The sequence below is a fragment of the Triturus cristatus genome, chromosome 9 (genome assembly GCF_964204655.1).
Source record: "Triturus cristatus chromosome 9, aTriCri1.1, whole genome shotgun sequence".
Taxonomy (NCBI): Eukaryota; Metazoa; Chordata; class Amphibia; order Caudata; family Salamandridae; genus Triturus; species Triturus cristatus.
Window position 1 is genome coordinate 642,840,241 of NC_140592.1, and position 25,770 is coordinate 642,866,010.

At 42.9% G+C, this 25,770-nt stretch overlaps 1 protein-coding gene across 1 annotated transcript in view; it reads right to left on the minus strand.

Annotated features, from left to right (window-relative positions):
- LOC146798423 (mucin-17-like) overlaps nucleotides 1-25,770 on the minus strand; it is a 512,003-nt gene that overhangs the window by 446,998 nt on the left and 39,235 nt on the right. Inside the window, exon 4 of the mRNA XM_085627967.1 lies at nucleotides 13,667-13,798. Within this exon, the coding sequence (XP_085484093.1) occupies nucleotides 13,667-13,798 (132 nt within the window). The remainder of the gene's footprint in view (nucleotides 1-13,666; nucleotides 13,799-25,770) is intronic.

The window sequence follows — 25,770 nt, forward strand, 5'->3', positions numbered from 1 at the left end:
GAAAGTACTAGATGTTTTTCTGATCCCATACACTCTGTATGTCCAAATAATAGCAGAACGTATCCGACGCCTGTAATAAATCTGAAGTCTCCTGAACATTCGTTTCAAGCCGCAGACAAGATACTACGAGAACGAAGGGGTTACCACCTCCTCGATTCCATGGATGAGCAAGAATTAGCCAGATCAGCCGTTCACTGGATTGACAGTCCTGAAAAATACGGTGATGAGACCGTAGCACACACGTTTTTTAATCTCAGTACAGATGAACAACGTTTAGCTGGAATCTATATGATTCAGCAACTCCTCATATTATATAAGAGCCAACATGCTGACCCTGGTCCTTTACCTGATATATTAACGGAACTACTCACGAACAGATGGAGAGGTTCTAGTAACAAGCTAATTAAAGAGATATTAGTGTCACGTAAGCAGTATGTCCTTTTTGTAAGTCCGGATTCTCTCTCGCTGCCCCACAGAGAAAGAACGCCGTACTATATGGATAGACAAAATCCTTTACGGGAAGTGCACCCAATAAAAGGCGAAGACAATGAGTTTCACCGTGTATTTGTTTACACACCCATATCAAAAATGGAATTATTAGAAATGAAGAAAGTAGTACCTAGTCACGACAAGGACCCAGCGGGTTTCCACCGAGAAATTAAAGACATGTTACTGATGGGAGAGTACACCTTTCCTGATATTATGACGATATTAAAGGTGCTTTTGCCTGCTGGCATTTATGAAAAACTGAAAGAAAAAGAGTGGGAAGTAGGAGACCAAAAGATAGACTGGACAGCATTAGCAGAGGAAGAAAGGGGCCGAGCTGCAGGTTCAGGGCTCGGGGATAAAGTTAAACTGTTACCAGGTTTACTAGTACAGGTACTGCCACGTTTATTAACTACAAAAAAGGAAGATTGGGGTGCAATCACAGCCTGTAAACAAAAGCAAGATGAAGACACAAGCGATTATTATGCTCGATTTGAAAAATGTTTTGGTATAAATAGTGGTATAAAAGCAAGTAGTGACTCATATCCACATTTATTTGTGACAAAATTAGTGGAAAATGCATTGCCTCCAGTAAAGAATAGAATATTGAAATTCGAGAGTACCTGGCAAAGTAACACTCCGTCGCAAATGCTACAAATGTTACAGTATCATCACAATAGAATTAGGGATGAACAAGAACACGAGCATAGACGCATGAAGGATACAAAAATGAAAATGCTAGTTTCTCAGACAGTACCAGCAGATGGTCACAAAAAGGGTGTGACACATTCTGGTGATTCTGCAGTTCCTGTAAAAGGAACCTGCAATTACTGTAAACAACTAGGCCATTATGTACATGATTGTCCAGTCCTGAAACGTAATATAGCTACAGGTATTGCAAAAGAGAGACCACGATTAGTTAGACAAGATCAGAATGAACAAGGAACTATGCAGCATGGACAGTCCATGCCAGTTCAGCAACAGTCCATGCCAGCCTCACAGCAACCCATACAGTTTGTGCCAGCTGCACCACCGTTGCCTGCTACTGCCACACAAACCACAACACGACAAATGTATCAGACTGCACAGTATGAATACCCTGAGTATCAGCGTTACGCATGAACAAGCCTAGAGAGGGAAGTTGACTTACCGCTTATCGAGATTCCTGTAGATCAAGAAGGACCTTATGTACATAGTGAATTATTAGGTCAAGATAGAAAATTCTTACTCGATACAGGGGCAAGTCGAACAACAATAAAACGTAGTGAAGTTCCAGGGGCACCCCTCTCAGGCTCTCAAAATGTTTCCCTTGGTTTTTCGGGAAAACCTATTGTTAATGAAGTATCACAGCCTCTACCACTTACGATAGGACCTTTGACACGAACTACAGATTTATTGCTTACTAAATCATGCCCAGAAAATCTGTTAGGAATTAAAACTCTGAAAGCACTAGGAGCCATAATATGTTGTTCTCCGGAAGGAGTAAGGTTGTTTTTGCGTGATTTTAAAGGTCACTATGTGTCTAGAGACATGGATCCCCGACTACAGACTTTACCAGTACATCTATGGGCACAAGGCCCTACGGATGTTGGCTGCATGAACATTACACCCTATCGAGTTACATTGAAAGCAGGAGTGGTACTACCACGAATGCGACAATACAAGTTACCGCATGATGCTGTAGTGGCTTTGCTGAAAATCATTGATGAGCTGATTGCCCAGGGAGTAGTTGTAGAAACAGACTCCAATGTATGTAATTCACCGATAATTCCGATTCTTAAACGAACTGATCCTACTGCCCCACCAGTATACCGATTGGTTATTGATTTGCGTGAACTAAACAAGTGCATTGTACCACAATTCCCTGTGGTCCCTGATATATCATCATTGTTGACAGCAATTGATTCCGAAGCAACATTCTTTACTGTAATTGATCTCAAGAATGCCTTTTTCAGCGTCCCAATAGATCCGGAAAGCCAATACTTGTTCGGATTCAGTTTAAATGGGCGCAGCTTTAAATTCTCACGCGCTCCCCAAGGATTCACAGAAAGCCCCAGCATCTACAGCCAAGCATTGAAACGAGAACTTGACAGTATCCACATGCCAGTCAATACTGCACTGCTTCAATATGTCGATGATCTGCTGATCACCGCGAGAAGCGAGTCAGAATGTGAAAAAGCTTCTCTGACAGTTTTACATTTCCTAGCCGACAAGGGGCACAAGGTGTCCCCTTCTAAGCTGCAATTCTGTGTTCAGCGAGTTATTTATCTTGGTCACTCGCTGTCCAAGGAGGGAAGGCAGCTTACACCAGATCGCATCCAGTTAATTGCTAACATGTCAATACCCCAGACACAAAAGGAGGTGCGAGCTTTCATAGGCCTCACTTCATATTGTAGGCAGTGGATCCCTCAGTACGCATTTCTAGCAAAACCACTCATTCAGTTAACCACACAGGAGGCAGCCACATCGACTGTTCTCCCTTGGACTCAGGAACATACACAAGCTTTTGAAAGCCTAAAGAAAGCTTTATGTCAAGCACCTGTTTTAGCAACACCATGTTATAGCAAACATTTTACACTCTTTGTTACAGAACGCGAAGGTACTGCCTTGTCAGTACTCACTCAGGATCAAGCAGGATCACGCAAGCCATGTGCTTATTTTTCCAGTACATTAGATCCCGTAGCTCAGGCTTTGCCTGCATGCCTGAAATCAGTGGCAGCGACAGCTTTAGCAATCAGACAAAGCGATGCCATAGTATTAGGACACCCATTGACAGTTCAAGTACCACATGCAGTAGAGGTTCTTGTGAACCGAACACAAACACAACACTTGACCATAGCAAGACTTACCGGTTATGAACTGACATTGTTTCAACCACACATAGAGATCCGACGGTGTAATACATTGAATCCTGCTACACTATTACCTGTAATTGGAACAGACCCACTAGCTCATGATTGTGTTGAAATTATTGAAATAAAGACGAAACCTAGACAAGACTTGACAGACGTTCCATTGTTAGATCCAGACCTGACGTTGTATGTAGACGGATCATGCATGAGAGCAAGTACAGGAGATTTAGTGGCCGCGTATGCAGTCACAACAGACACTGAAGTTATTGAGACACATTGTATAGATACTTTGTCAGCCCAAGCAGCAGAACTTATTGCTCTAACGCAAGCCTGTATTCAAGCCACAAATAAGAAAGTTAATGTATACACTGACTCACGTTATGCATTCGGAGTTGTACACGACTTCGGCGTGCTGTGGCGAGAGAGAGGTTATCTAACGTCCCATGGTGCCCACATTCAGCACGGACCCCTCATTCATGCCTTGTTAGATGCAATACATCTACCCACTGCTATATCGATTATGAAATGTAAAGCACACACGAAGGTTACTGATACCATTTCTCAAGGCAATGATTTAGCTGACAAAACAGCTAAACAGACTGCTCAGAATCGCACATTAGACATGACAAAGCCAATAGTTCAGACACCAACACAGTGTATGACAATTAAGGATCCCACACTTGACGTAATTGACATACAGACACATGCCACAGCAGAAGAAATAAAGAAGTGGACTGAACTAGGAGGGATCCAGACAGATCAAGGGTGGATGACGAAGGAGAAATCTGTATGGTTTCTCCCTGATTCCATGGTTCAAGCCATTATAGCTACAGTTCACAGTCCAGCACATTTAGGAGAGAAGGCTATGCTAGACAGCATTCAGCACATTTGGTTCAATAAACATTTACGAGCAGCAGCTAAACAAAAAGTTCGTACCTGTATGATATGTTGTCAGTTTAATCCAGGAAAGAGTGTTCCCGTAGAGCAGGGTGGATTTCAGCCTCCTGACCATCCTTTTGAAGTCCTCCAGATGGATTATATTCAGATGGAACGTTGTCGAGGATTCAAATATGTCCTCGTAGTTGTCTGCGCTCTCTCCCGTTGGACAGAGGCGTATCCCGTATCAGATTACACTGCCCCGACTACTGCCAAGCAGCTAGTTCGAGAATTCTTCCCACGGTACGGTTTACCACGTGTTGTATATTCAGATAACGGTCAGCCTTTCTCATCCGAATTAATGAAACATGTCTCACTCTTGTTGGGATATCAGTGGAAATTCCACTGTGTCCGACACCCCGAGGCAGCAGGTCTCGTAGAAAGACATAACCAGACACTGAAAATCAGACTGTCCAAAATATGTAGAGAGAAAGGTGTCGACTGGATAGTAGCCTTACCAGTTGCGCTATTCTACATGAGAATGGTAGCACACTCTCGAACAGGGCTATCCCCTTATGAAGTGATCTTTGGTAGACCACCGAATATGTGGGGGACGCCTATACCCCGTAAAATAACTGATGTTGACTGTAATATGCTGACAGATTACCTGGCTTCCTTGATGTCTGCACTACAATCTTGTCGTTCACAGGTAGTCGCAGCTTTTCCCGACAACACCGAGGTGAAACCTCATGATGTAATTCCCGGTGATTATGTTCTCATCAGAAATTTTGATCGGAAAACCCAACTGGAGCCAAGGTGGAGGCTTCCCAAGTTGGTCCTGCTGACGACCAGAACAGCTGTGAAGATCGAAGGAAGAAAAGGATGGGTGCATTCCAGCCATATGAAAAAATTTAATGGACTTCCTCCTGACACAAACAGTACTTCCCGTGTGTCTTCCCCCATTGACTCAAAGCTACCTTTGGCTGAGGCCAGTAGCACCGAACTCTATAAACAGAAACTCAGGTCCAGATCTAAACTGTCGGACGATTTGATTGTTTAAGTCCTCTCCAAGGTGAAGCGGTTGAATCTGTCCCGACATGTATCCCTTAGGTCTGAATCATGTAGAGTCCAGAATCATAATGAAACGACATGCTTATTGTAAATCACTGCGTAGCCACTGTATTGTGACTTTATTAATTTTGTTTTCCTTGAGTTTTTTAATAGTTACTGCAAGTATATTGTTGCATATGTATTATCCTGTTTCTAAACGTACTTTCAATATAACTGGTGAACATTCTTTTAGTGACCTACCGCCACATGAGTTGTCCTATAGACTTGCGCTGCGCAATAACACATTCATTAGTATGTTACATCATTCCCATCAGACTAGTAATGCCACCAATTGTTGGGTGTGTGGCCGACTCCCTCCCTATCAGAATAACAAAGGAGTTCTGCCTTTCTTTCCACATCCATTCACACACAATGGCTCCTGTGGAGCATGGTTTAGTTTATTAAATTCCATAGACCCAGACACAGCAGTTTATCAACAACATTGGATATGGGGAAATCTGAATCTAGTTTTATTCAAAGTCTGTCACCCTAATAAGGAGGGTCACCCCAGTAGAACAGGAACTGATTTAGAAAATGAAGTGTATAAATTAGGTAATTTTACGCCTAATCTTATGATTTTGAATGTCAAATCCGAAGTTGAACTAATTCTGCCCACTATGTCAGTATTTCCAGTAAAGGGTGAATTATGTGTGAGAAAAGTTGGTTCCATACATATGGGCCATAGTAAATGTGTTACTACAGTAGAATATAGTGATCAAGGCAAATCTTCATTTAGAGCTTCTCGCCATTCTTACTTCATATGTGGTCAGACGGCATATATGCGTCTGCCTCTAGATTGGGATGGTACCTGTTACATAGCATTCCTTTTGCCACCTGTTTTCCTAGCTCCCCCTGATTATTATCGAAATGTTCATTTAGTACACAATAGAGAGCGAAGAGATCTCCCAGTTGTCGATTATACTGAGACAGCATGGGACAAGTATGTAGATTTCAATAAAGGTATCTTTCCCTATATAGGTACAATATCAAATAGTAAGCTGATACGCAGACTCACCAAGACTCTTGAAGCTGTAGTAAACGAGACTATAGCCGCCCTAGGCAATCTGACAGAGGAACAATCAGTGATGAGAATTGTTGTTCTCCAGAATCGTCTTGTCCTTGACGTCATCCTGGCCGATAGGGGCGGAGCTTGCAGGGTCATCGGATCCAGCTGCTGCATATTCATACCAGAAAATTCGCCATCTGTATATAAAGCTATAACACGCCTTCATAAGATTGTAAGCCAGATACACGAAAATCCAGGCACTTGGACGTGGTCCGGGTGGTTTTGGAGTGTGATATCAGCCTGGGGATGGAGAGTTTTATCCTTCTTAGGTATTGGCCTTCTTATGCTCTTCAGTTGTTGTTTATGCCTACAATGTGGACCAGTGATTTGTGGTCTGTGTGCCACATCATGCATTCCATATCAAAGTTCTCGTTCAGAATGCCGGAAGGAAGAAGAAATGATGCTCCATGAGCAAATCAATGGAATGATGAAGATTGATGTCTCGTGAAGGGCAAGAAGGGGACAAGGAGGGAATGTGGAAATGTGGATTTTCCTGATCAGTTATGTCCCCTATCTTGGACCCCAACGGTTCTATATGCATGTTACAAGTACATGTATGTTCCCTCCAGTTCCAGTTTCTAAGACGCAAACATATGTGTGTCTACCGTCGACATGTTCTCTGTCAGATCCGCCATCACAGGGCTGGATATTCGATTCCTAAGTATGAAAGGCCACCGACTTTATATGGCTAAGTTACTTCATTTTTACAGTTCAGGCAAGTAGGCCCGATTCTGTCCTCAAAGCCTTTCCCTGCTCTCTGTCTCTGACAGCTTCAGCTTGAGCTCGCATCTGTATCCATGAACTTTGTCCTACTCCCTGTACAGCTAACGGTGCCTGCCTCGGCCAGTTTTCGCATGCCTGCCAAGAAGCTGTATTTCACCTTCGAATTATCTATTTTGCTCTTCAGCCGATGCATTCCTGTCTAGTGATTTAGGTAAACATTTCCTTTAGCTCACAAGCAAAGGACTCAGCCTTTCCGTCCTCCTGCAAGTGATTCATAGCCCTGTTGCCATGGAAAGTTTTCTATCCCTCGCATCTCATATAGACACTTAGACGCTTGTACACGCACACAGTCAGTATAGAATAGATTCTGTCCGAGAGTCTCTTCCTTGTGGATAACATAGTTCTTTAAACATAGGATGTTAGATATGATTTGGGATTAGGTTGACTTGACCCCCAGACTTCTCGTCTCCACATGTAGAGCTAAATGTCAAGTCCCTTCACCCCCTAGTTGCACGTCAATTACACGTCATGCTGCCGCGCGCGCATCTATGCCAAGTATTATCTTATAGATCCACCTATGTCTGATAATGCAAACCAATCATGTTTCTTTTATTCCTTATTACGCCTAGTTTCGATTACGTACCTGTTTTGTCACTCTTCTTATCAAATGTTACGCCTTCTACATTCGTTTCATTGTAATGCACTTATTATAAAAATACATGTCTGTCAATAAATTATTGTACTTCACTTCCTGAACCCTCGTGGTGACGGAACCTGAAGGCCGCGACTCGAGTCGGCCATTTTGAATGGAATAAAGCCCATTTAGAAAACCTCTTATACCACGGATTCTGCCTCTTGTTATTTTGAGCTATTTTACTTTATTTTAGGATTCCGTATGAAATTCAGTCCGGTATTTTATTTACCACAGAGCCTGTCCAATCACCTTAAAAAAACAACACTGCAAGTGCTAGAATGCAAAGTATAAGACAAAATTGAATGAGCAAGCTATGCGATCTGCTGCTGGTGATATGGAATGTCAAGAGCACCAAATACCAAGGCTGCATAGCCTTGATTCAATCTGGAGCCTCTTTTATTCACCACTAAACATAGACTGTCCCTTTATCTTACTCTAGCTAGCAGGTTCTTTTTCATCCATGCTTTTCTGCTTTTCTCTTCCTCTTTCTTCCCCCCTTCAGTGTGAATTGCCCAGCATCTTCTCATCACCTACATCAGCACAGAGTGCGGCATGTACTCACAGTGCAGAGCAGCTCCTAGCACTTTGAGGTTAACAGTTATACATGACTCGATCATAGTTTCCATAGGCAAATTACCGATTTCTATAAATTACCTTTCAAGAATAGCCACTGACATGAGAAGTGTACTTTTTAAAATGTATTTTGCCTGTGTGGTGATATATGACCATTTACCTTTAATTAACAGTCACATTTTTCTACTGGCTACTTGAACAGTTGCAAGTTTCAATACAGTACCACCCCTGAAACGATATGCCCACTGTTGACAGAGCATTGCCATCTTCTCAAAGATGGTGGCTCTTCATGTCTCCAATGCTTTTTTTAGTCTGGAATGAATACTCCAAACCTATCATGAAAACCAGTTGCACCTCCCAGTAACTGCAATACTAAGAAGGACAAACATTTTTCAGAATTGACAATTATATCTAATGCCATGTACTTGTTTAGGTCTGGTCACAAAGACCTCTTGGTGACATGGTGGGTTGACCTGAAACTCAACTCCGCCCATTGCTTACCACTGGCTTTCTGCTGTGCCACTCTAATGTCCTTGCTTTCTATTTGTTGGCTTTATTTGCTTTAGCCCATCCAGCTTGCTCTTGTTTGTCCCTTCTATGCAACTTATCTTGTTTTTGACCTCTCTACTTTCTCATTGGCTCCTTCTATTCTTCCACCAGTGTCTGCTTTTCGGGAACTATTGTTTTCTTTTTTGTGAAGCACTGCTCCTCAGTGTTTTCTCTCCCATATTCTATTCTCCCCCACACATGCTCCACACTCTCTAACCCCGTCGTTTCTCTCCTCGCACCTCCCCCTACATATTGGTTTATCCCCACCTTGTGATTCTATCTCCGCCCATCTCTATCCATGGCATGCTGTCCCCCCAAGCTTCTTCTCACCCACCCTTCATTCCCATGGCTTTTACCACCCAACTTCCATTCCTGTTGTTCTGTCCCCACCCATCCTCTGTTCCTTTTGCTTTTCTAGTCCATCCTTGGGTCCTGTTACTTGTTAGTGCCACCCACAGTACCCTTTGCTCCCCCAGCTGCCCAGATGTTTTTCCCCCACCCACCCTCAATTTCTTTTGTTTTTCCCCACTCACCCTCACTTCTCATTGCTCTCTCTATTGCCCACAACCCGCTCATGTTTTTGAAGTGCTTCCAAGCTATTATCAAGACATCTTGCGGGCAAGACCTATTGGGTTTGCCAATGCATGTTTTCTGAGGGTGGGGGGAACTGAGTAGAAGCCTTTGCTGTGGATATTGGCATTTTGTTATTGTATACCACTTTCCCCTTTAGCCAATTTCCAGCTGTATATCCAGTTTACTTTTTGTAAGACTGCTTTATAATGACTGCAAAAGGTAAAGTGGTAAATCTGGAAACTCAAAACCTGTCCTTCACACAGCTTGCATTTTGTTCCCTTTTGTGTGTGCAAATGAGCCAATTTGCAAGCACAGCAAAGGCTTCTACTCCGTTCCCCCCACCTTTTTATGAATGCAAAAAGGCTTGTTGAAATGTACAAACCCCCATTTGTGATTCAATAACCTGTTACCGTATCGCAAATTGGTTTTGCGATTCGATATTAGGAAGGGGCGTGTTTAGGGCATCGCTTCCTAATACCAAATCACAGTGGTATGTGTGAATGTTTTGTGACTGAAATGTGGCTGCAAAATATTCCCATTTTACCACCTGCTTCAAGTAGATGGTAACCAATTCGTAAATGTTAAGGGGTCCCCAAGGAACCCCTTGCCTTTTGTGAATGTTTGTTGAAACATTTTTAAGAGCAGGCACTGGTCCCACCGACCACTGCCTACTCTTAAAAAACTTTTAATTTGTTCTTTTTGAAACGTGTCTCATTTCCCTTTAAGGAAAACGGGCTACATTTTATTTAAAAAGATTGCTTTATTAAAAGCAATCACAGACATGGTGGTACGCTGACCCCAGCAGGCCACCATCCCTGTGATTTTTTTCAATTCCCAATGGGTCGCAAACCGAGACCTACCTCATTAATATTCATGGGGTAGGTCCATGTGCGACCCACTGAGAATTGCAAAATGTGGAGCCCACACATTTGTACTTTGCTGTTTGCAATTACCAAAAAGCGAATCGCAAAAATGTGTTATTTGGTAATCCCAAGCACTTACTTCCGTACATCTGGCCCTGTGTTTTTTTTTTGCTTCCAGTCATTTACAACAGACCAGCACTTAACACAAGCCAGACCTATTAGCTATGCCAATTCTTGTTAGCAGTATCAAATACATGAGTAACAAAAATTAATTTGTTGTGGATAATTCAAATTGAAAATGTTTCAATTCTGAAAATATGGGAATTTAAATTAAACATTACTAAGGTTTGTGGAAAGGGTTGCGGTCTTCGAAGTGTCTTCCTGTTCTGCACTCCACTCCACACCACTTTTCTCTGTTGTCTCGAAATCGGATGTACACTTATGTCCCTTTTTGCCTCACATCTCTCTAAACCCCTACATCTGAATATCTCTCTTATCATCTCTTTCCTCCTCAGCACCCTCTTTTCACTTTCTCTTTCTGCTTGTATTTCTTTACATTTCCTCCACTACAACATCCTCCATACACACAACCTTCCCCGTCACCTGTAAGCATCGTATTTTCTTTTCCTTTGGCTGGGTCCGTATTTCAACAGCAGCGACACCTAGGTACCACTCAGTTCACTGTATACATATAGTAACAAGGAACGTGGGTGGCATGAAAAAAAAATAACACAAACACAACATCTGAAAGGATGAAATCCTCCTAAGGAATTGAAGATGAAGTAAAACATCTAAATGTAAACAAGGACTGCATTTATTACCTTCAGGGTTATCAAAAAAAGGGTATTTTTACAGTCATGATAAATAAATCAATCACTGCTTTTACCTGTAAAGTCATGTAAAGTCAAATACATTAATACAGACCCAGAAGAAGACCCAGAAGACACTCCATTTCAAGAATTAGGAATCTTTCATGCCTATACCTTAAATGACAAACAAAAGTATGACACGTACACAGTAGCAATTTCAGTCCTTATGGCGTGAATTGGTGGGAGGATGTTTTGCTGTCCTTGTTTACAGCAGAACAGCTTCTGTGCTGGGTGGTCATCTGTGAACTTAAATATAGACAAAACACTCCAGCCCTTCCACCCTCCACCAAGCACAGGTAAATTACAGAGCAGGCGGTGTTTACAAAAGCCTCCTACTATGGAACGGCATTGAGGGCCCCAGTCAAATTTTGGGCAGCAGACAGCCTCTTGCTTTGAAATGCCCCAAAGTATCCCCACTCTTACCCCAAGATCACTTCTAGAACAAGCACAAGCAGTCAATGCTGGTACCCACCAAGAAACAGACATTCGCGACTCTTTATTTTAAATGAGCACCTGCCGAAGTTTCTCTTGGTGCATGTTTGTCGCACGCTTCAAAAAGACTGGGCGCTGATGAAAGGATGGGTGTGCGCACGTGCAGAAGCACACTCTCTTTGGGGAACATAGGGCATGATACTCTCATAATGCCAAGATCTGGGTTATCCTGATTCATAATAGGTTGAAAGCACATAAAGGATAGCCAGCAGAAAGGTTTCATAAAATGACTTTGCTATTCAAAAAGTTCCTTAGTGAAATATATAATAATTCTTCTTCTTTCAGACAAAGCTCAAGTTATGTGTAGCTACTGTGATATGGCCCTCTTTTGAAGTATACATAAGTTTCCCAACCAAAAATCCTCCTTAGCTACTTCTATGAAGCCAACTGTTACAACATCAGTGAATTTTCTTCAGCTAAAGTGCCTTTCTTGGAGCATGATTGAGACAACTTCACTGCTGTGGATTTACAACAAAGGATATCTTTCTTGTAGACAGTGTTTAATCGTGAAGCACAGTTGACATTGCTTCCCTGATGTGGATTTCCAACTAAGGATATCTATCTTGCAGATGGTGTTTAATCGTGGAAGGAAATTTGCGACCTAGTGTTTCATACTTTAAATGGCTTTGAATCACATTTTCTCCAGAGTTTCCTGCATTGTGAGCCACGGTACTGGCTGGGACTAGCATGGGATTTGGGTGAAGTGGCAGCCTAAGTAGACATATTCAACTTTAACTCTGCTTTGTTAAGAGATTACAGTCAATTGCTGATACACTGAGTGGTCTTAAAGTGCAGCAAATGTCTTACCAGATTGTTAAAATTTCTGGACTTTTTGGTCTTGGTTTTAGGGACTGTTGGCTCACTACTAACAGCAAACACCATGGGATCCTACAGAAACTGGCACCTCCAGGTTTTTCGGCATAAGAGATCCAGGTGCAGAAGATTCTACTGCATCCTGTGACACAAGAGTCTAGCTCTGTTGTTCTTCTGCCACTGTGGCAAGTTCGATGAGTCACAGTTAGTCATTATTAGCCTGTGCTTCCTCAGAGTATAGCAATTTACTATATCAGCAAAAGGGGGGTCAGTTGATTCAGGTATATCGTGGTGATTTGGGGTATGCTTACAGTATCGGTTGTCATGAAATTGCATGCACCCCTGCCACAAGCTCACTGTCCAAGACTGATGGATCTTATGGAACACTCCATTTCTCAAAACAGTTTAAGATTATAGACTAGTTGCAAGTGAAGATTATCTTATTTGGGAACTAAATGGCTTAATGGATTTCCCATAATATTTGTATAAGACCCTAACCATGAAGAACAGGATAAAAATGGAGCAGGAGGAGGAACTTCTCTCAGTAGTGGCAGATAAGGGAAACAAACATTTAAACCTTGCCTTACATCGTTTCACTAATTCGCCCAATGCCCTCTCTGAAGCATTACCAGCTTTACCTACATAGGAAGATGTGTGGAAAAATGTATGCCTTCACTGAGCTTTGCAAACATGATATGAAAACATATATGATATGGCTTGGTCTGTAACAATAATTGATGTCAGAGGTCGCCGCCATTACATGAAATTTGCCTAATAAGTCACTACCACATAAGCATTAAATTGAAAAATGAAGGGCATTCCATTTGCTTGGCAGTGAATCAAAGGAATAAAAATAGGTGCTTTAATTGCAATTCTCATATTATATTTCATAATTGTAATAGTGGCAGAGATAGATGCCTCCTTTGTCTCACATATAAAGGTGCAAAATAAATACTTTTAAGCTAGTGAATGTTTTCAGACTCCCTTTCCTTGAACAAGATGCAGATATGAAAGGGTGATTGAAAAAGTGGGTTTTGGAAATAATGCACTAAACATTTGCACACTGCTTAGTAGGTGTCATTTGATTGATATTATAAAAATATGTCAATCCGATATCAAAGCATTACCTGAAGTGGTTGCAGTAGAATATGTAGAAATTGTTTGATTAGTCATCACTGTTGACATAGTTGTAGGACTGGCTGTGATGATGTTTTGTGCTGAAGAAATGATAATAGCATTTGTCGCAGTGCTATCATGATCTGTGTGAAAGAGAAGATTCTTCATGTGTAAAGATTACATATGAAATCTATTTATAAATAACAGTTGAAATGCATTCATATTCTGAAATGTAAACTTATCAATCGCATTCTGAAATGTAAATTTCTTGTCATGCACTGTGCACATTCTGAAACTGCTTTTGCCGAAAGATCTGCTTATATAAAGCAACTAACTGGCTGTAGAACAGCACCATGACAAATGAGTTGTGATTTTCTTCAACCACTGCTGTATTTGAGGTTTAAAGATTGAGGCTTATTTTATCTTGTGACATCTTTTGTTTGGCACTCTTTCCATAAACTGTTAGTCAAGGACACTGGGGCCCAGCAGTGGGCGGGGGCAGTTAAAGGAAAAGAAAATTAAACTTATCTCCTCGCCGTGCCTCTCCTCCGTCGTCCCTCCACTCCGGCCGGAACAGGAAGCACACCCAAGCTCCCCTAAGCCAACCACAATGCTGCAATGCAGTATTGTAATTGGTCTGAGCGCTGTGGTTCGGTGGTCAGACGGAAACTGGGGGCCTAGGCATGTTCTCCACTCAAGCTGTAATGCAGCCTGGGTGGAGAATATGGAAAGTGCGCATGACTGTTTGGCGAGCCCGAGAAGGCTGGACAAACATTCATGCTCACAAAGCAGAGTGCCCACCACTCCTTCCACTGCTTGTCTGTCAGCAGACCAGACACGCCCTGCTCACGAAGCTGCCGCATCAGGAACAAATAAAATGATAATAACATAGAGTTATTATCATTTTATTTTTCCTTTATTTACACTGCTAAAAAGACTTGGTACAACACTCCACCTTAGCAGAGGAGCCACCACTGTTCAAGGATACAGGGCAGGCATGGACTTGCTAATCTACACATCAATGGTACCATAAGGATTGCTCTGCAACTCCTGCCAACTTGCAACTATTGCCTTCTGGATGGAAACATTACATTTTTATTATGCTGCAGTTGGTAATGTTATGTTGCAGGTGTTTTTCGCCTCTGTCTATGACCGCTGTTTGATACGCTTGCTGCACCTGTTCAGATCCAGAGACCAAGTGAGATGAGTGAGTAGCCTGTTAAATCTTGAAACTCAGTAAATTGGGCATTTGCGCCTAACAAGCTTTCAACAACGCTGGGGCTGTGAAAGTTCTTAAGATGCAGCAGTTTTAATAGAGAAAAAGACAGGATGTGGTCCATAACAATTGTGATGCCTTCATAAATTTGTTAAATTCTGGCCTGCAAGATTTTGCATGTTGGGAAATGTAGGTCTATAATTGTAATATATTATCAATAGTAAACTACTCTTCATCAGAGCTAAGTTAAATATTGATTACAATTCTTAAATGATTTAAAGATTACAAATGGAAAAGGACCTACTTTACAATTATATGAGAGAAAAAATAACTTAATGATGTTAGTGCTTTGACTGGTATTTTCAGATGCAAGGCATTCTCTCGCTTATGAAATGTTTGCATATTTTTATTTGTCATTCATTAAATTCCATTAACCCTTTCAAAAGGTGATAATGAACAGAAATGAATAACAAAGCATATGTTCATCATAGAATAATAGTATAGACAGGCATTACCCCGACCCATGAGGATTTAAAAAAAATTGCACAGTTTGTAAATTATTTTGATGTGTTGTACTTCCCTAATGAAAAAGTGAAAATGAAGCACAAATAAAGATTTCATATGTTGTTTAAAAAAACTTTAGTATACCATTTCAGGAGTGTTGCAACAGTTTCAATGCCATTTCTAGACCTTCACATTGCCCAAAAGGGGCCATTTGAAATATAATCTCTTTACATAGACTTCATAGCTTGGTATGGTGGTGTTAACATGCCAATTGAAGTGTCGCACATTTGTCAAGGAAATGTAACTCATATTGAAGTTCTGGAAAAACCACACATAAGCAATCTGAAAACTTGGCAGCAATGGGTGGAGATGTGTAGTCCTCTGGATTGGCCACAGCCCCTGCCACTGTTAATTGCTTTAAGTATTGGAAAAGGCACACTAGTGGATATAATAGCCCTTATTTGCCTTATTTTTTTTTTATATATGTCCCTCTGCAGTCACATAAAAATGGTGTAAGAGCAAAGACCCACATGCAAAGTAATAGCCTCATGTTCACAGGTCACAGTATGTATTCTACTTATGTCTAAAATCTAAGTAACACTCTATCCAAAAAAAGACAATCCATTATAATGTCTTTAGATAGGGTGGCCTCTGAGTTCCTCCAGATTACAAGCCACAGCAAGACTGACCAAACCCTAATCTGATCTACTAAATAAAGAAGGCCAAGGTCTTTGAGGTAAATGAGATACAAAGCTGATATAGGGACAGGCAGAAGTTTCCTACATAGCCTGTTCCCCTGGCTCTGAATGGCCTTACAATTTGAAATGCCCCAAACCTCTGCACCATAGATAACAATGGGTTGCCATTGTGAATAATATATGTCCAAAAGGGGCGCAAAAGAACACCCCCCCACCCTCCACTGGTTGAGAAAGGCTATATAGACACCCATTTGCCATGGAACATTTTGTGCTGAGGTGCACAATATTTGCGGACCATGACTTTCTGGATGAAAAAAATCACACCAAGATATGGGAAAGTGCTAGTGCTACTCATACGCTGAGAGCCAATGGACACATTTGAGAGGGATTTACACTTGGGGCCACAAGACATAATATGAGACTTTGTAAAATTAGTCTGCAGTGAGGCATTAAAATCTCCGAAAGCATACACTAACTGACGCAGTGCTCTAGGAGTGTGTGCCATGAGCACTGTATCATCAGAGTAAAGGAGTGTGGGCGGTGGCTTTCCCATTATTATCAGAGCATCATGAATGGAGCATACTAAAAACGGATTAGGCTCGTTAATATAAAGAAAGATTAAGAGGGGATCCAGCACACAGCCCTGTCTTACTCCCGGGTGTATGCCTATATCTCCAGGTACCTCTCCTTGTGTACTAATATGGACCCTTGCTCTATTGTCCTTTTTAAATATGCCAAGAAATGGACTAATACTATGCACAAGTCCAAAACTATGAGTAACAGCCACTGTTTTGACCGGTTCACACAATCAAAGGCTGATGAGAGATCCATAAATGCTAAGTAAGTAGGGAAAAGAACGACACAGAAACCCGGATACCTTTGGAGGCAGGAATAGCGAGGGGGTGACTGCTGGTGCCCTGCCCTCATCCGCTCACCTGAGTGCCGCTGCTGTCCCGCTGGGTGTCCCTCTGCCGTTGCTGTTGCCGCCACGCTCTCCTGCGGCCCCGGCGAGGGGAGACCACATCTCCCAGGCGCCCTAGCGCCATCTGACGTCACCAAAGCGCCCGGAGGCGCTCAAAAGAACGCCGCTCCTCCGGTGGAGCGGGAAAAGAACGACACAGAAACCCGGATACCTTTGGAGGCAGGAATAGCGAGGGGGTGACTGCTGGTGCCCTGCCCTGCCCTCATCCGCTCACCTGAGTGCTGCTGCTGTCCCGCTGGGTGTCCCTCTGCCGTTGCTGTTGCCGCCACGCTCTCCTGCGGCCCCGGCGAGGGGAGACCACATCTCACAGGCGCCCTAGCGCCATCTGACGTCACCAAAGCGCCCGGAGGCGCTCAAAAGAACGCCGCTCCTCCGGTGGAGCGGGAAAAGAACGACACAGAAACCCGGATACCTTTGGAGGCAGGAATAGCGAGGGGGTGACTGCTGGTGCCCTGCCCTGCCCTCATCCGCTTACCTGAGTGCCGCTGCTGTCCCGCTGGGTGTCCCTCTGCCGTTGCTGTTGCCGCCACGCTCTCCTGCGGCCCCGGCGAGGGGAGACCACATCTCCCAGGCGCCCTAGCGCCATCTGACATCACCAAAGCGCCCGGAGGCGCTCAAAAGAACGCCGCTCCTCCGGTGGAGCGGGAAAAGAACGACACAGAAACCCGGATACCTTTGGAGGCAGGAATAGCGAGGGGGTGACTGCTGGTGCCCTGCCCTGCCCTCATCTGCTCACCTGAGTGCCGCTGCTGTCCTGCTGGGTGTCCCTCTGCCGTTGCTGTTGCCGCCACGCTCTCCTGCGGCCCCGGCGAGGGGAGACCACATCTCCCAGGCGCCCTAGCGCCATCTGACGTCACCAAAGCGCCCGGAGGCGCTCAAAAGAACGCCGCTCCACCCGCGTCGCGGGACGCGTGCGGGCGGGCGCCGGGCTAAGCCCGGGCAAAGGGCGGGCCCTCTGTGGCCCTCAGAGGCCAGAGGAGACTGGGCTGGGCCAGAGACGCTGCTCATGGACATACATGGTCCAGAAAGCACCGGGTGTGGCACACACTAGTAGGTTGCCAGGACTTGGCTATTGTTTTAAAGTGTTTTCTAATATAATATAAATAGTAGACGGTGTAAGCGTTATAACAATTCAGTAAGCTTTAGAGGGGGCTGTGCCTGTTGATAATATGTCGAAATCTAAGCCCCCTTCTGGGCCACGCACTTTGGATAATTACTTGGTCCAGAAGGTCAGCAAGATAAATTCTGAAAGGCGACAGTCGCTAGGGAAAATTAGTTCCCCGCAATCAGAGAGCCCTGTAAGGGGTTCATTAGCTTTTAGTTCAGAGGATGCGAACAATCATTCTAACATTATTATTCCGGATGCTGTAGAGATGGGACAGCTCGATTCTGAACAAACCACCCCCAATGAGGCAGAAATAGGAGATGGTCCTGATATGGTAGAACAATGTTTACCGACCTCCGCAGCTCGGGCAGTTAGAACATGTAGGAAACTTCCTATCAGGAAGGGGGGATTGCGTAGTGTGCGGAAACGAGCAGCCTCACCAGTTAAAGTTCTTGAAGCAAATGTAATAAGTAAATCTAACAAGGTTGGTGTAGATGATGATATAGTAACTAACCTAGAGGAGATTATTGACTTAAAGATTAGAGGCATTATAGACCCGCTGGTATCAAAAATTGAGGAATTAACAAAAGAGGTTGCAAGATTGGGTGGATTACTTAGCAAGGCCTTAGACAATCCAGGAGAGGTAACCACTGTCACAACTGCTGCAACTGACACAACTAGCAATCAATGTAAGCACTATGTACAGGGAGACCCTTCTAAGGAGGCCATAGGAAATAAAGGGAATGGTAGTGTTAACCCCATAATACCCCAAGGGAGCCTGCACTTAGGCAGTCAGGCTATGCCTGCCATAGGAAATATAAATGGATGGGAAGAAACTAACAAAAAGCATGCTGTTAATCTCCCACCTGAGTGTGCTCCTTATGTGGTGGTACTAACAAATGTACCGCCGCTTGATAATAGGGGTCATCAAGAAACACACGATTCCTTAAAAAATAAATGTCTATCCTAGCTAAATAGACAGTGTGGTTTCCCATTGAATTTCTCGGATAATGTTTTGACTACCAGGAGAGTTAATTGGATAGGGAGTGCTAGGAAAAGCTCAAAGGGGGACTGTGTAATTATACATTTTAAACATCCACAGCATGTTACTACAGTCCTCCTAAGAGCTGCATCTCTCCTAATTTCCGATGGCAATGTATGTGCCCGAGCACTAGGTTACTTTTATAATCATCTTAATGCCAACCGAAGGGACAATACTAGAATCTCTACTTACCCGCCCACTTCTAAACCTTATTTTGATATTCCCACACAGAACAGATTTCATGCACTTAGTTCCCTGGACTCTAATGATTGACGCATACAAGAGACGGAGATATGTTTAGTAAGGGAGGAGGGACCCGACGGGGATGAACATATGCATGACTGTGCTCCTGAAATAATATCTAGGGACTCAGGGTATGCGCCTAATCAGAATGAGGCAGAGAATATTTACGAGGGAATTGTGAATATATGCAATATGGGCCAAACAAGTGGGGTTGGCAACGCTGAGGGAAATGTCCGAAGTTCTGCCATTGGGACTACCGCCAGAATAGGTACATGTTCCAGACTGGTGTGCTGGAATGTAGCTGGTCTTAAATCTAAGAGCAGAGATCCTGGTTGGGAAACTTTTATTAATAGGTACGATATTTTATGTTTCCAGGAAACCTGGTGCAAAAGTAATATTGACTACGAAGGATTTGTTTCATATAATTTACTAGCATATGGAGAGGGCCCGGGAAGAACTAAGGGGGGTTTACTCACCCTTGTATCGGTCCACCGACAAATGCTGGTGATAAAATATGTACCGGTGGGTGATCTAGTCCAAATGCTCTGGATCCGTGAAGGCAAAAGCCGTAATATCCTTCTGATCAATTATTATAACAATATTTTTGACAGCACCAGGGGCAGAATAATAACCGATTTGGCCAATGCTATTGATACCCTGAGTTTGGATTCCAATGTTGTATTTGATATTATTTGGTGTGGGGATTTTAATACCTCACTATGCGAATTATTATCTACAAAGGCCTGTGGGGTTACTAATAATGCTGGATGGGAGGTTCCACACTTTGGTCACGATATGTATGGGGAAAATGTGAACACATTAATGGGGTGCCTTGACTTGGAAATTTTGGATTGTTGTAGGGACAGTAATGGTTTACCTGTCCCTACATTCAGGAATTGGCGCTCTAACTCTGTGATTGACCATGTGTTGGTATCTTCTAGTATTGTCGACTGTTTTGCCCCACTGGAAATGGAAATAATGGATACTAGTGACCACAACTGTATTATTGTGACCATGACTCTGTGGGAGGAGAATGATAGAGAGGCAGGGACTACAGTTGAAAATATAGAAGCCCACCGGGCTAATGGGGTAAGGCTCAGGTGGATAGGCGCAAAAGCATCCAAATTGACTGCATCCATCATAATGACGAATTTAGTAGACATTGTTTTTATTTTAGAAAATAGATTGGATCATGAGCGGGTCTTATCTAGTTTTATAGGAATCAACAATGCCATTAACGCAAAGTTCACAGGTGGTAACAGGGGTGGTACAAAACCTGGATTTGTTTGGTTTGACCAAACCTGTTCTGCTGCTCTGACTAACCTTAAGCAGGCCCTAGCAATAAGGCCTAGGGATAAAAAATTAGTAATAATACTGAGGTTAGAGTATAAAAATGCCATTAAAACTAGGAAGATGGTTCTTCAGCATCAGGCCTGGGATTCTCTTAACCAAGCGGCGGAACTCTCTAATGGCACGTTATTTTGGGCAACAGTCAACTCTCCATTCCTTAAGGAGACAAATACACCTGAGTTAACAGCAAATGTCTCCTGTGAAGGTTGGATTACCCATTTTTCATCTATCTTTGATTCAGGTAAAAATATCAATGCTGGCTCACATAGATGGCCTATATTACCACTTGAAATCTCTGTGGAAGAAGTTGAAAGGGGGATTAGGGCAAGTAAGGGAGGAAAGGCCCAAGGCCCGGATGGGGTTCCAAGTGATGTGTACAAGGAAGCACCGGAAGTGTGGGGCCCCTTGTTGGCTGCTGTTTTCAATGCCGTGGTTTGTACAGAACCTCCGCCGACCTGGGAGGAGTCTATTATTGTACCAATATACAAAAAAGGATCCAGGTCTGATGCTACAAACTACCGACCAGTTTCATTACTGGATTCTTCCGTAAAAGTTATGAGCAGGATTATGCTGGTAAGACTGGAAGAATGGGCAGAACAGGATGGTATTTTGGCAGATAGCCAATATGGTTTTAGGAAAGGCAGGGGTACGCTCGATCAATGCATTAATTTAGAATTATTGATCGGGAAGTATAGTGAAGCCAAACCTGGCCTTATATATTTGTGCTTTGCTGATTTAAGCAGCGCTTTCGACATGGTTGACCACTCAATTTTGTGGTCAACCCTGTTGAAATTGGGTGCGCCAGAGGGCATAATTTATTTTCTTGCCAGGATGTATGAGAGATTAAAAACATGTGTACGTTTTGGTAGGAAGGGAGAATGTACCCCGAACTTTAGCGTAAAACGAGGTATAAGGCAGGGTTGTGTATTAGCTCCTCTTTTATTTATTTTATTTATTAATGGAATTGATGCTATTTTAAAGGAAGTTCATGCAGATGCTCCCATGATCAATGGTGTTTCAGTACCGGTGTTATTATACGCCGATGATGCTGTGTTGTTGTCAAGAACTCCGATAGGGTTGCAACGACTGATGGATAGTTTTGCCTCCTTTATTGACAACAAAAAATTGGTTATTAACAAAAGCAAAACGTACACTATGATCTGTGGCCCAAAGAAATCTAAACATACAATGAAAGGGTTTTTTATTGACAACGTAAAAGTACAGCAAGTGGACAAATTCTGCTATCTAGGTATAACTTTTTCTAGTGACAAAAAGTGGACACATGAATTTAATAACATACGCAATAAAATGGCTAGAAATGCTAGAAATGCACACGGAATTTTTAGATTTGCTCAGAAAATTGGGGATCGTAGGACCAGAGACATGATAAAAATTTATCAGGCGAGATGTGTATCAATTGCATTGTATGGGGCAGGAATTTGGGGTTATTGCTGCGCATATAAATCGCAACTGGAAGAGAATTCTTTCCTTAAAAAAACTTTTATGTTTACCCACATCGGCCTCTAATGCTCTGAGCCATCAGGAACTATCTGTGAATTATCTACTTGACCTCTTGTCACTTAGACCTCTGATGATTTGGCGGTCTATTTGGTTGAATGAGGAGAAGTCCTTTACTAGGTCTATTATCCAGGACTGTTTGCGATTAGACAAAGCCATAGCAATACCCTGGATTAAATACATTATTGTGTGTTTCTCAGATATTTTTAACCTGAACATTGTAACTGATCCGAACGCTGTTTTAGTTGAGTTAAAAAGGGTCTTCCTAGCTTATGCCGAGAGGAAGAGAACTGTTATAGCTGGTACTCTGTCCACTGTTATGTTCTATAACAGATATTTATCTATGGATGGATTTCCTGTCTACTTAACCCTTGTCACCAGGCCGACACACAAGTTTGTGCTAACCAGACTTAGATTTGGAATAGTGCACTACCTGGTGGCCCATCCGATAATGAAAAAACATCCATTAGGGCCTTGTAGATGTGACGGGATTTCCAAGCAGAGCACAATGCACTTTTTACTATTTTGTAAGCTGTACTCTAATTTTCGTATTGTCTTGCTTAAACCCATGTTTGTTAAATACGGAACACGTACGGTTGAGCACGCAATGAAATTGATTTTTAACTTACAATCTGCAGATGTCTGTTTTTATACCGCCACTTTTTTAAACAAATGCATCAATTCTAGGAAAAACATGTGTTTTTAGTTGTTGAAATGTAATTTTAGTGTGTAAATGAGATCATTGTTTTAACTAATCATAGTGTTCTAAATGTATTAGTATGTCTGCTATAAGTCGTTCACATTTTGTATATATTGACTTTGTGATTGTGTATGCTTTTATGGTCATTAATTTGTACCGAATAAAGCTGAATTGAATTGAATAAATGCTAAGTAGTGGGTGGATTGTTTGGCAACTGTATATTTTCAGAGGACCAGGTTTAGATTGAGACACTGCTCAATGGTTCCCACTTTGTGCCTAAACCAGTACTGACAGGGATATAAAACGGACTCATCACCTACCCATTCTCTAATTCTATTATTGATTACTCTTCCCAGAATTTTGGCTGTAGTATCCATTAACGAAAGCTACCAATAGCAACCCGGGAGTGATCAATCCCATTTCTTATAAATGGGAACAATAATGGATGTGCCCCATGTATCATGGAGTGCAGAGTATGCAAGGTTATTAAAAATGTTAGTAAGAAGTGGAGCAAAAAAAATTATATTACTTTTTAACAAATCAATAGGGACGTCATCGGGATCTGGTGCCTTGCCACATGGTACATTGATTGATGGCGTCTTCAATTTCTGTCAAGTATGCCCAAAATAGTTAAACAAGACAAAGGTCTATAGAGAAAGAGTCAGAGGTTAGCAGTGCAGCATATATATTTTGCTAAAGTGCTCCTCCCACGTTTCACTAGGAATGTGGCACAAAATGGGACTAAGGGGCTTATTTTTACGCTTCAACTCAGATACGGTGAGCCAAAAAGATGTACTTATATTCAGCTTGGTTACCTGTGCTACCATGTCCCATTGACTTACAATTACCTCCTGCCACCGTTTACCAGTGTTTTTTTTATATTGCCTACGCAAGAGGAGCACCAATACAAGGCCAGTATTAAACCATCTTTAAGAATTCTGGGAGGGGGGTGGAGGGCATTAGAAGAGCCTTCCTAATACTAATGCATAAAAAAGTGAAGGCTTCCACCACCTGGCAGTCATTGGTCTCTTCAGTGAGGCGTACCGCCACCATCCCGAGGTGTACCCTAATTATGGTATTAAAAAATGGAACTGGATCTCGCAGTCTCCACACCGAGCTCAGATTGTCAGGTAAGGCTGTAAATCACTGGCTCCGATAATGTAATTTCAATAGGATTGTGGTCACTATAGGTGGATGGGACCACTGTGCCATGTACAAGTGAGTCCTCTAGATAGCGAGTGACAAACAGATAGGGCCTCATTTAGGAAAAGTGAAACATTTTTCAATCCGCTCTCCTTGCAACACCATGGATGCACCATATTTACTTTACAGCACTCCATGTAGCAAGGATTTATAGTAATTCGTAAATATGGTGTAGTGTGGCGCTTATTTTATGCAGCTTTACTAAAAGCGACGCAACAGAGGTGTAATTGGCTCATAAATAAGGCCTATGGCCTATTTTAGAAGAGCTATCTCTGCCTGGAAAATGGGAACTTCACATTCAATCGGTCCTACAGCTTCTAGTGCATTAACCAAATCAAGGGAGGTAAGAAATTAAACAAATTCTGCACTGAGTCAATTAGTGCTAGCAGGCGGATCAGTGCTAGCCAGCGAACCAAGTGCTAGGTTTCTATGGGGGGGCCGTACATTACATTTAAAATTAACAGAGGACGCGCGCGCCGAAGGCAAGCCCGTCTGCGCCCGTCGGCGCCAGGGGCCAGCCATGCTGCCGGTTTTGCATTGGAGTAGAAGGGCGGTAAGAGTTTTAGCAGAAGCCAATGGATGGCTCTGAATAATGCTAGCTGTAACGGTGGGGAGAAATGGGCAGTGCTCCAGAACCTCTCCAGGACCTGCCCTGCCTGTAAGTTCTGTTTTGGTATGAAGGAGGTTTCTCCTGCTGTATGTCCTGAGCGAGGAACTACTATCCAGGCTGCCCTTATTAATTCACGTTCTATGTTGAAACACGCCCTTGACATTCATGAACTGCTGTCTGATGAATGTTTGGACCTGCTTTTTATCACCGAGACTTGGCTTAATGATTCCTGTGCCCCCTCGATTGAACAATCTATTCCGCTGGGCTTTAAAATTGCAAGATTGGATTGGACTACTGGGAGAGGGGGTGGAATTGCTGTAGTTTTTAGAGATACCTGGACCTTTTCTGGGGAATCCTCGGTGGGGCTTGCGGAAGGGGAGGCATTTGACTTTACTATTGTAATGTACCCCCATTTCACCTTAGGTGGTATGTTGGTTTACCACCCTCCTGGCCCCTCGAGCGGTTTTCTCAAGGCCTTAGATGATGTGATTATTCCCCGCGCTTTGTGTTTTTCAAGTTTCCTCCTTCTCGGTGATTTTAATATTCACTTTGACTGTTTGTATGCCCCTGGTGCTAGGGAACTCAATGATCTGTTCGATCTGGCTCACCTAACTCAGTGGATCAAATCTCCCACGCACCAAGGGGGCCATCTCATCGATCTGGTCTGTTCCAACTCTGAATTTACTAGCTTTGGACCCTTGGCCGGTCACTTGGTCCGACCATTACCTGCTGCATTTCTCTTGGTCTATAGGGAAATTTTCACCCTGCTCTCGCCCAGTCCATAATCCACAGACTTGCAGGACTGATATCCCTGCCCTCTCGGAGGCCCTTTTGCTGACTGGGCCGCCGGTTACCAACGTTTTCGAAGATGCAATGGCTGGTTTTACATCATGGATCAGCCGTGGCGTCAGGGCGGTGTCTAAAGCCCCCTCTGTCAGTCGGCC